The following is a 12403-nucleotide window of genomic DNA, read 5'->3' on the forward strand; positions in this document are numbered from 1 at the left end:
CTGCAGGGTGACCTCATTGCAACCTTCCAGTACCTAAACAGGAGGGGAGTCAACTCTTTGAAAGGTAGATAATGGCAGGACAAGGGGAAATGCTCTTAAGTTGAAGGTGGGAAGATTTAGGTTGGATGTCAGGGGGAAGTTCTTTACTGTGAGAGTGGTGAGGTGCTGGAACAGACTGCCCAGAGAGGTTGTGGATGCCCCATCCCTGAAGGTGCTCGAGGCCAGGTTGGATGGGGTCCTGGGCAGCCTGGTCTAGTATTAAATGTGGAGGTTGGTGGCCCTGCATGTGGTTTGGGGATTGGAGATTGATGATCCTTGAGGTCCTTTCAACCCAGGCCACTCTGTGATTCTGTGATAATTAAAAAGTACAGCTGCAGTGAGTGCTTACTAGCCACTTCTAATTTATCTGCACAACACCTAACAGTAAAGTCACATAACTACAAATAAATAAATGTAATTAGCAACTCAGTAGTAGGTGTCAGTTCAGTCTGTTAGCCACTCCTGTCCCCTCACCCCTCCTCTGCACTGCTATTCTGCTGCTTTTTTGCATTTGTTAAAGCTTCACTGATTCACTTCAGTGTATTAACACAGTAGACAGCTATCTCGAAATTGAATTTGTTCTGAGCTGGCTGTTAGCACGGGGTAAGTGGTAAAACCAGCAGCTGGGAAGAGGGAGAACAGGAAATTGTTTTGTGCTGTGTGCTGGTTCACATATTTCACATGTTTTGGAGCATAGGCTGAATAAATGAGGAAAATTTTGGCAACCTTTTTTCCCTTGTTTTTGATCTAGAGAATTAATGATGATATTCCAACAGGAAAGAGATTCTTTTCACAGCTTATTTTCAGGGGTGGAGGATGTATATCTTTCCAAAATATCAGTTGTATCAAAGCACTGGGGAGTTGATCAAGATGTGCACAAATGAAAACCAAACATAAGACTGAATTTAAACACTGGGTGGGAATATAATTTAAGACAGAATAGCACTGTACAGCCCATCAACAGTCAACTGCTAAACTAAATGAGCTAGACTAATTTTTATCTTTGCAACATTCATTTCTGACCATTCATGCTAGCAGTATTACAGAAAGTCAGAAGTTTACATAACTTCACCTCTCACCTTCTGCTGATAGTTCAGCAGTTACAGTGTACTGGTGTTTACTTTCTTAAGTCAGCTGGTAGAAGCAAACTCTAGACACATGGAATGGTGTCTGTAAGATGATGGCTTCCAGGAACATCTTAAATATGTATTGTACAACTTACTTTATTAACGGTACCAATTATTTTGCTGAGTAACACCACTTTTATCAATCTTATCTCAGTGCTCTGTTGCACGGCTATATGTCACAAATTTTTGATCTTATGTTTCATAACTAACCAAAAAATATATAGGAAATGACTCATGCAGTCTAAAAAAAAAAAAAAAAAGAGAGAGAAAAAAAGAGTTGAATTTGATTTTAAAAAGATTATTATAGATGTGAGATGTGCCTTACTCCTGATGCTCCTAACTGTTTTCCCTCAAGAACTGTAAGCTGTTCTTGAGGGGAAACTATTTATTTCCTAATACACATTTTTTCCTTCACTTCTGTGCTAAAAGAGTGTAATATTTCTCTCTTAAGCTAAAATCCCACAAGAACCATGTCCTATCTAATCAATTTTTTGTAATCAGACCCAGTCTCTAAATCAGACAATCTGGAAAATCCACAGCATCCTGGAAACGCATTTCACCATAGATCAAATAAACAAAACAAGAGTGAGAGAGATGCAGCTGTACGAATAGAAAGGTCTTGTAAGCTGGATAAGCTTGGAAATGGAAGAGTACTGGAAAGGATGCAGTAATGACTGAATAGCTTCTTTTTCCTACCCTGGCAGCAAATAGGCTATGAGTGAACACCTGCAAACATGGAAACTTCTCCATGCACTGGCAAAGGTGAAAGGTTTTTGTTGTTGATGAGACAGGTGTTTCTGGTGCCTGCACATCTTTCTGGGATGTTCTTTAAGCCCTACAGCCTTAAGCTTATGCACAAAAAGGATATTTTACGTTGGTATTTGAAGGAGGAAAAGTATCAGATGGTGAAGAGTTTGCCAAAGTAATGTGAAAAAAATCTTGGTCAAGCATTTAAATATAAAGCAAATAAATGAAGTTCCCCTTATCAAATCAGTACCTTGCTGATATGGAATATAATGTCCAAAATATATGAGCTTCCTGAAAGCACAAAATCTGATACATTACCTGAAATATAAAATCTGGAGTTTTCTTCATTTTCTCTGAGGTTAAAGGATTGTTTGTGTATCATCTACAGGTGGATGTCCAAGTTATGGAATGTTGTGATAGCTCCCAGAGTTCAAGAAGCAATACTCTCCAGAGCCTCTGTGAAAAGACCGTCTGTACCAGGGCAAACAATAGCCAAAAAAAATCCTAGCCAAGGTCAACAGGCTGTTGTTAAAGCTGCTCTCAGTATCTTGCTAAATAAAGCAGTTTTGCATGGCTGTCCTCTACCCAGAACAGGTAAGTGTGAGCAGTGTGGAAAGCAGGCGGCCATACGTTGCCAAAGTGAAGCTTTCAAATGTTTGGTTCCTTTTATAAAATTTCCATGCAATTTAATTTTAGTTATGATGGGGGCATGTTGTTAAAAGCTAACAGGGATGTACGTAGTAGTCAAAGAAACGCTCTTTGCAACACTTGGTTCTTTTTAACCGTGTTCTATTCTTGTTTCAGAGTTAGATAATTACATAGCAGATTTTAAGGGTGGAAATTTTCCCTTATCTATGGTTTCAAGCTACAAAAACTGTAGTAAGAAAAGAGGAGAGAATGCTTCTTGGAGAAAAGTGAGCACAAGTCCTCGCAAAAAGTCAGGCCACTTATCCTCCCAGTCATGGAACAAGCAGGATATAAGTAGCGAAGGTAAAGTTTTCTGTTTTGAATTGTGGGGGAAAAGAGTGTGGGGTATAAACTAGGTAACTTTTTTCCACATAACAAAATAATTTTCTATTAAATAGCACTTGTGGTTTTGTTTACTGGCTTAAAAAAATATTCACGTTTTCTCCAAGTTGTTTCAAGGCTATGAAGTATCCTCATTCTTCTCTAGTTTATTCTAATGCCCTTCCTATTGTCTGATAGTGAGGCAGGCCTTGGCTCTGACGATGGGAGATAGAGCAGTGGTTTTGCATCATACTGCCTACAGTGATTTTCCTCACTTCTGGTTGTGAGACGACTTCATGAGTTGATTGTTTCCTCTGGCCCTTCAATCTGATTTACAATACATAAAGAACACCTCAGGGTTTTGTTCTGTTTTTCTGTACACATGTGAAAGTTATATTAGTAGCTGACACTTTTGAAATGTCTTTTCACCTCAAGATCATAAGCCATCTAACAAGCAGTTATTATGAACACCTGTCATCTGGATGTATGTAGATGCAGTATTTGTTCTTTTATCACACACACATCTATCTGGAAGGAAAAAAACAGGAAAACTTGTAGAGGACAAAATCAAATTACTTACTTTTGCTTTCAGAGAAGCTTTCCCTTCCCCATTTTATAAACAGTAAGATTCTAGTCCCAATTACCTTTATATAGGTCTGCAGTACTGATGTTTAGTACTTTTTAATGTTAAATTGAACTCAGCTCTTCTTCGGAAAGAAGTCTGCTTTAGCTGAATTGCAAATCTAACGTCCCAGTTCTGCTTTTTACTTCACTTGTGAGTAAATCAAATCCCACTAAGAGGATTCGAAGAACTCAAATGAACATAACCTGGAGTAGGATGGTTGAACGTACTTTGGACCTGGAGATATTTTTGAAAGCAAGTTAATAATCGTCCAAAAAAAAAAAAAGGCATATTGATTTTTAGTTAGAGTAGCTTTTCATTTCTATGCTTTTCCTATTCCAAGTAAGGGTAGGTTGTGTTGTTGTTATTTTTAATGAAGTTAAATCTTTTCCCACTAACGAGTGGCTTCTGTTTGAGAGAACCAGTAGGTGTGGATCAAGTGCATCACACAGTGAACTCTTACTCTGTATTCCACCAAAGCATTGGGCATCACTGCCATCTTAGCTTTTCCATATAGCCCTACAGCTACTCTAACAAATTTCAAGGAAAGTATTACGATCTTTAGAAGACTCTATTGATGTAAGAAGCCAGTAAATAGCTAAACTTTTCCCCATTTATTACACATTTAATAATGCAGAATTTAACAAACATAATAATCCACTAATAAGTCAACCTCTTTTTCTCTGCAGGTATAAAATCTAAGACCATGTTGCAACCGAACTGTAAGAAAAGAGCTTCTCTTGCCACTAAGTAAGTGGCATGGCATCTATGGCATGTGTAACACTTTGAAAACAATAAGGATGTTGAAATTGTGTTATAACCCTACACGTTAAAATAAGTGAAGAAATTGTGTATGATAATGTTTTGGTTTTACATCTGAAGAAAAGAATGCTTTTCAATTTCGTGTTGAGAGAAAACAAAATTTGCATACTTCAGTGTAATTTTAGAATCCATTTCTGTAATTCAAACCTTGCACCTCTTTATGTTCTTTTTATATAACAGAATAGCCTATGACTTAAGAATATTATGTAGCAAATACTCTGCCACAAAAAGCCAACCTAGGCTTTTTTCACATGGCATTACGACGGAAAAAACCCTCTCTCCTCTAGCTCTTCTGGCTTACTGAATGGAAATGTGGAGTTTCATACATGCAATTAATTCATACAGTCCAATTAATACTCAATTTCTCAATAAAACGGTATGAATAGGGTTAATAGGGTGATAGGGAGCTGTACCTGAGATTTTACTTCCATCTGAAATCTTGATTCCACCACATTCAGACATTCACAGGCACAAAGAGTGTAGAATTCTTTGTTTCCAGTACATTGACTTTTTTAAAAGTCTAGGTGCTTGGAATTAAGTCCAAAAAAGAGATGAGAATAAAACTGATTGCTCCATTGAAAAAATAGGAGTCTTTGAACGGAGAGGTTAAAAGAGTCCTTTGTTAAAATTTCAGAATGGAGAGAATAATTTGAATAGAAATGACATTTATTAAGATATAGCAAATAATTACAACTGTTACTGCTACTGAGTTAGATATTTTGTTCCATTGGTGGTTTTTAAAATATTTGGAAAGAAATTTCTATTTTTCAGTTTTGTATAGCATTTATTTTAAAACTCTGCACAATGGCTTAATTTTCATTGTTCTCCCTCTTGGTTTGTGGTGGTGTTGTTCCTGCTGTTGTTTTTTCACTAGATCTTCAGAGAAAAACCAACTGAGAACATTGAATTTAGAGCAAAGGCTGTCCCTTGGTTCTGATGATGAAGTAGATCTTGTGCAGGAACTTCAAAGTATGTGCTCCAGCAAATCTGAGCCTGATATAAGCAAGGTAAACACACGGTTCTTAAATAATTTACATCATTAGTATATGCAGCTGTTTGCAAAATGGTTAAAATAAATTTTTTACACTACTTGAACCGAAGAAAATTATGAAGTTATTTGGCAGTAATCCCAAGTCAATAATAAATTGTACATTTGAGGAAGACTGTTCTGGTTTAATACGTGTTATTTTAAATTACACCCTCATTGTCTTGAATCGTAGAGGTTTTTGTGTTAGAGGCTAAAATTTGTTAGTTCATAAGTACTAGAGACAGTAGCATTCTCTGCATTATTGTTCATCTGGGAAACTTTTTTACAGTCTTATGACTGTAAAAGCACTAGAAAGTGCTTCATAGGCACTTCACGTTTTGTTTCTAGTAATCCCATTAGGCATCAGAGAACTGGTTTTAAGATCATTTGCTGTGTAGCAAAATTAAGTTTTGCTGCCCCACACAAGAAGTGACAGTAAAGAAGATTGTGACACAAGAAGATTGACAGTATTCTTTTCCTACAAAAATAAGAAAGAGGCTTGAAAGACTTCCAAATTTGGGATAGGAGTGAGTTTTAAGTGGCTATGGAAGACTTTTTGGAGCAGAGGGAAGAAACATGGATCTTACCTTTCCTTCCATACTAAAAGCTTCCAGAGCTCCCTGTAGCTCTGCCTATGTATTCTTTTCCAGGTTCCCCTGCTAGCAGTGTTCACACTGCAGTAGTTGATCCATGTATTTTGAAACACAGAGCAACCACTCTTCTTCAGTCCAAGCCTGTTGTCGACTCAGGCTGTCCATTGTACCCTCTAGGATTCTCCTTGAACAGCAGTTCCATTAGTTTTACCTTATTAAGCAAGCTGCTTGTTCTTAGAAAACAACCACATTTTTATTAAGAAATGTATGTTTGGGAAGATTTTTCAACCTGCTTAATTACATCTTTCGTTAAGTTTTTTTGTTGGTTTCAGGCGTGATTATTTGGTTGTGGAATTTTTTTGTTCTTTGATTGATTTTATTATTTTTAGTTTAAAACTTACAATATTTGTGTGAGTTGCATGGCCCACGCTGGTCAGGTAATCCTTAGTCAACAGGGATTTACTATCAGCACTTGACAATATAGGATGTGCTAAAGAAATGGCAATGAACTTAAAATTGTGTTTAATAACATTTAAAATGCAGTTGCTGGTTGTTGACAATTCAAGGAAATGTGGGTTAAATGAGGAAGGAGATAGATGTCACTGTCTTTTGTTCAGTTTCCTCATCATGGGTGGAACCATCCATGATTGTAATTTCTGTTGTTAATTCCCCAGCTGCCTAGTAGGGCTTACAGAAGTAAGGATGCTGTTGCATGTTTGCTTTATGTGAGGTAATTCTAGGCTGCCATCAAAATAAGTACGTCAGCTTTCTAATTTGCTCTTTCACTGTATGTTCCTGCCATCTCTGTTGTATGAGATTGAGTACTTTTGCAGTTGCAGAGTGAATTGGGTCAGCTCAGCCCAGATCAAAGTATCAAGGTTTCAGTGAGATCAGAAGGCTGATCATATTGTATCTGTTTCTGCATGGTCACAAGTTCTGATGGAAAATATCAGGAAAGAAATGTGATGGGAGAAGGAGAATGCGATCATTCCTTTCTTGCACATCCTTGGAGCTAGTTAAACTCTTTGGATGTTTGTGCATAACACTAAATGGAAACCACAAGATAATCGAGTCAAGACTCCAAAATTCAGAAAACAGAAACATAATTTCTGCTGTGAATAAATCTTCACCTTTTTCTTATCTTTTTTCAGATTGCAGATTCTAAGGATGCGCTACTGATGTTCGGTAACTCTCAGAACAATCCTGTATTTTCAGCAAGTGGTACTAACCCAAGTAAAACAATGAAACAAAAGGTAGGTAAGAATTTTATAGCAGGGTAGGGAAGGGGGCTAAATTTCAGGTGTCTCTAAAATTTGAGTTCTTGATTGGATCCCAAGAATTAGTGTTCCACTGCCCTGTTTATTGCAAGAATAAACTGTCACCATTCTTAGTAAACTTGGTGTCACATCATGCCAAGTTTTCTCCACGTGTCTTAATGGAAATTAGAGATTCATTAAACAATGGATGTATTTATTTCACAGTTTTCATGTTTATATAAAGACATTTACCTAAGCCAAGTATCCTTAACACTCCAGCTTTGTAAGCCCCGGTTTCATATGATTATTTTTTTTCTAACAATTAAAGCTATTTAATAAGTTTACAAAAGCTGAAAACTTTTTAAAATTGTTAATATGAAATTGCTGGCTCGTGGTTTATTTTTAAACCATCTTCTGCAGTGATTACCAGTGATTACTACCTAGCTATCTGTTGCTGTACAGTTGTCTTGGCATATTATTTATGAGAGATCAAAATAAGCCCGTTGTTACAAAGTTGGTGCTTCTGGCAAAAGGTACTCTAAACCTGAACAAACTTGAGTAACTCAAGGGCAGTTCCAGAGTGGAAAGGTGCATTGAATACTGCTGGAAGATAAAACAGATCCAGTAACTTTTTTTCTTTTCAGAAATGGAAAATAATCATTTGTGGTTTCTAGACATGTTTATGATAAAATACACCCACTTTCATTTTATTTTATTTTTTTTTATGATAAATTTTTTAAATATGATAAATTCTTTCCTTAATGATAAATTCTTTCCTGTTTTTTAAACAATGAGGCATCTTTTGAGCATACAGCTCAATTAATCTTAACCAGTAGAGTCTGTTCTCTATGTTCTCTCAGTAGGCACTGAGTTCCTCTAGAGGTCAATGCAGGCACTTTGTCTGATGGCAATAAATTGTTTTCTGGAAGTACTCTGCCTATTCTCTGCAAGTACAATGAATCATAGAATGGCTTGGGTTGGAAGGGACCCCAAGGATCATCAATGAAGTAGCCCTGAAAATAGTTTAACTTGTGTACCTAAGCATTAAGAAAACTAGTTAGATAAGATGACATATATTTATCATCATCTTTCTTCACATTCAAATATTTAAAATGTTAAAAACATTTCCTGTAATTTTACTGAAAATCCAGAGGACAGACATCCACTGAATGGCAACAATTTTAGTATTGAAGACGCACATTTAGATGTACAGCTTTTGAGTGTTTCTCTGAACATTCAGTTCAGACAATCCAAACCAGAGCTTAGATATTAATGATGATTGCCTAATTTGATATATAATCGTAAAATTTTCCTAGTTGTTTCTTTTTCCTTTTAAAATTCCTGCTAACAATACAAGACATACCTCCTAAAATTGAGATGTTTGGGAATGATATTTAAGGTTTTTGAATGCTAATGCAAAAAATTTCATTGAATTCTTTTGGTATTTTAATATGTTTATGATATTTCCATCACAGAAGAAAAAAAAAAAGCCGTCGTTTGTTCACCAAGCAGTCAGACACTGTCGTGTTCATCTGCAAGAGACTGTAAATGACAGAGGTTCTGTGAGGGTGGAGGGTTGTTTGGTTGTTTTCCAGCTCTGGCTACAGTCATTATTTGAACAAAAATGCTTTCTTTTATCCATAGGATGGAATCCGTCCTCTCAGCAGCAGTCGAACTGTAGAAAGCAGCAAATCAAAGACAGAGCTGGGTGGTTCAAGAGTTAAATCTTTTCTTCCTGTACCGAGAAGTAAAGTCACCCAGCCTTCTCAGAGTACTAAAAAAAAGCAGCAGCAGTAATACAAGGCAAATAGAGGCAGATAATGACACAAAAAGAGAGATTTGGAATTTGCACAAAAAAAGAACAAATAGAAAAATTTTACAGTAAACCTGCCTACCATATAATTTTCTGTGTTCACATAATCTCTATTGCAAAAACCAAGCACTCAAATATGTAAATAGTTTTTATTAAAATAAACTGTTTCCCTGTAATGTAAAGTTTGTACAGGACCACAGTTTCATTTGTATGTAAGTCAGCTGGAAATTATATTGATTTAGATGTCAGAAATGGGCAGCTCTGCCACCTTCATAGATTTCTTTCTGTTACCAAAATGATTCTTGTTTAAATGATAACATTCAGGGGTATTACCACAAGATTCTGTTTGTGTATATACTGTACATAAATATATATTCTATTAAGTTCATGTGTTAAATTGCATTCAGATGAGTTGCACAATGTGTACAGAAACGGCTTAAAGCTATTGTACATGCATTTTAAAGACATGTTTTTATCTTCACTTAATGAAAATCAATGGAATGTGGCAATAACTAAGATGATCGGAAGCGCAGATCAATTACTTTCAGCTCCAAGCCATATTAAATACTTTGATTTCCCCATCCTCTGCCTGCTGGATTGTGATTCTGTTTTCCCCAAGCTTCTCTTCATCTTAAATGTCATGACTTTATGTTACAACTTTATCTTTTAAGAGAAAGAAAGAGATTGAGAAATTAAAATGCAATAAAAGTTATTTTTCTCAGACTCTTATTCTTTGATAAATTGAAGACAATGTGGTCATTTATTAACTTAGCTTTTATTTTTTACTATTACGAAATTTATATGCTTCATTAGTGTTTTAAGAGTATCCAAGAGATAACAGTGTTTTTCAGAGGCAGATTTTACCGAAAAGGAATTTGAGCACAAGCTTAACTGCAGTATTATCAGAGATAATGGAGTAGCGAAAACATGAGTTACTGTGTAATTGTCAGTTTCTGTTGTGGACTGAAGATGTAATTGCTGTGAAATGATACTTGAGTTGCAGATAAAATGAAGTCTTGTTCATTTTTTTCCCCCTACTGAGGTAGAGCATTTTCCTAAGAAGGAAAGTGTCCAAGAAGGGAGTATCTCCACGCTCTCCCCTTATGTAGCTGCCATTACACAGCTGTGCGTTGCGCAGAGCAGCAGCACTCCCACCTGGATACCTCACTGGGGAGGTAGTGGAAAACATGGAGTGACCCTGAGGTCAGACTTAGTTGTCCTCTGTTGTGTTCTCAGGAGGTGGTTTAGGAACCGTGGACAGAACATGGCTGTGCGTGTCATCTCCACAATAGCGTCTGTCTTAAGGTAATTGTGGAAGAGGAAAAAATGATGTTAACTGTTTCCTAACACTTCACCTTTCTATGTAAAACAGTCATCCCAAGCTCATGTCAATAAAAGTTTTGTATGGCATATTGTCCATCTTTCTGTCTCTAAGTTTGTGTGTCTGTTTTATCTTCCTAGCTGTGGCCTGGCAGGAGTTCATGTCTGTAATTATTTTCCTCACCGTGTATTTAGGAAGCACCCTAACTTTGTTGTATTAACTGTTCTATTAACACTTGAATTTTTTTTTTTGCAACAGCAGTGGTTACATCCAACTATTCAGTTGCATTATTCAAGGATGATTTCTGTAGGATCCCATTTTTTTTGTATTAATTTTGGTGTTGACAAATGGGACCCTGCTTTTACCATCAGCTGCACAGCGCTTGGGTTGCTGTGGAGGACCACGGGTCGGGAGGCAGCTCTCAGCAGTGAGCATCCCTAACTATCTATATTCTGACTTGCTTCTAAGCTGGATGTGCTCTGCATTGAGGATACACCTTACAAATGTCAGCCCTCGTTTAGATGAAAAGTTTGCAGTGTGTTTGTGTGGGCGGACTGAGGCAGAGCCCTAAAACCTGGTTTTAGATGCGCTTTAAGACAATATTGTCTGTGAGGATCAAAAGTCGTTTGTGCTGTACGTGGAGAGAAAACCTGCAGAGAAGCGGGTGGCTTTGATCATTGGCTCATTGTTTGAAAGTCAAGTCTCTGTTGCTAAATTTAGCGTTGCCTTTCAATCCTCTCGTCCTTTCTTCCCAGCCCACTGTCATAATCTCTCTCCGTCTGCATCTGATCCCTGGGTGACTTCTGTCTGCTGTCATTCTGACTGTCTGTGCTGCCTGTGATCTTCATTTGTCTTTGCTCAAATGATGTTTTGCAGGTCTCTGAATTCCATCTGATTTCCAAACGCTCTCCTCAGGCCATATCAGCTCTTAGGCACAAAGGCCCCATCCATTCCACAGCCCTAGGGTGGGTTTTGCATTTCGGTCCCACCTCCCCACACTCCTTACATGTGGCTCAGTCCCTTCAACCAGGGCCTGAAAGACCATCGCTCTCATCCACCACTGATGGCGATAAGTCCTAAACTCTCCATCTCTCCACTTTGTCAGCTCCGAAAATAAAAGCTCTCAGCATGCTTAGGGCAAAAGCAAAAGGCTTGAAAACCTCTGGTTGCATTTATAAGGATTGTGTTTCAAGATCTAAATCCCAGTGAATAAAATTGGAGGTAATGTCATTTATCCTAAGAGCAGGAAACTGATTTTGGAGAACGTGAGGGTTTATAAAGGAATCGTGTCACTGAATCACACTGAATGTTGCTTTATGTGCAAGATTTTTAGGCAGCAATTAATTGTCCATTAGTAAATAATTGGACACACGGCTCCGTGTGGGTTTTGGTGCTTTTCTTGTCCAGTGCTGAACAATGCTAACTCATAGGCAAGCTGTGCCCAGCTAAAATGCCAAGTGGGCACCACACAACAGAGGAAAACATTATGCAATAACTTTTAAAATATCTAATAGACGACAACAAACTGTGAAGTTCTGATCTGATCTTCAGCAATCCATGCTAATTCAGAATCAATCAGAAGCAGTGGCTTTAAAAGGTTTGTTTTCCCAGAGCTGCTACGTTTCAGGGACGTTCCCATTGTGGGCAGGGTGGAACAGGGGGGATGCAGTGGGGCACTGCGAGCCTGGGGAGAGATGTGGACACTAAGCACTGGATGGTGCTGGCACTGCTGGGCCGTGGCAGGAGGGCCATGGAAATGGGAGAGGTGAAACTCACTGAAAGATTTTAGAGATAACATAGGCAGTCCTTGAATAAAAACTACAGCTGGTAGGGCACCAGTTAAGCAACAGCGCAAGCTAAACTGTTGTTTGGGACAGCAGCCCAGAGAGACACCACTAATGGCGATGATGAAGCTGCTGTGCATGGAGATTTTGTATACGAGATGTACAAGGATGGGGGGATGTGCACGTCTGAGTTTGTTTGGGCTGCTCCTGTGTGGCCACTGCTGTCTAAGAGGCCCTTGGTGCT

The 12403-nt window shown here is 37.8% G+C and overlaps 1 protein-coding gene across 1 annotated transcript in view; it reads left to right on the forward strand.

Annotated features, from left to right (window-relative positions):
- CTTNBP2 (cortactin binding protein 2) overlaps nucleotides 1-9777 on the forward strand; it is a 78558-nt gene extending 68781 nt beyond the window's left edge. The window contains exons 18-23 of the mRNA XM_085218948.1: nucleotides 2302-2507; nucleotides 2718-2903; nucleotides 4233-4293; nucleotides 5240-5372; nucleotides 7137-7238; nucleotides 8886-9777. Coding sequence (XP_085075074.1) covers nucleotides 2302-2507; nucleotides 2718-2903; nucleotides 4233-4293; nucleotides 5240-5372; nucleotides 7137-7238; nucleotides 8886-9038 — 841 coding nt within the window. The 3' untranslated portion in view covers nucleotides 9039-9777. The remainder of the gene's footprint in view (nucleotides 1-2301; nucleotides 2508-2717; nucleotides 2904-4232; nucleotides 4294-5239; nucleotides 5373-7136; nucleotides 7239-8885) is intronic.
- The last annotated feature ends 2626 nt before the right edge of the window (nucleotides 9778-12403 follow it).

The sequence above is a fragment of the Meleagris gallopavo genome, chromosome 1, assembly GCF_905368555.1.
Source record: "Meleagris gallopavo chromosome 1, MGAL_WU_HG_1.1, whole genome shotgun sequence".
NCBI lineage: Eukaryota > Metazoa > Chordata > Aves > Galliformes > Phasianidae > Meleagris > Meleagris gallopavo.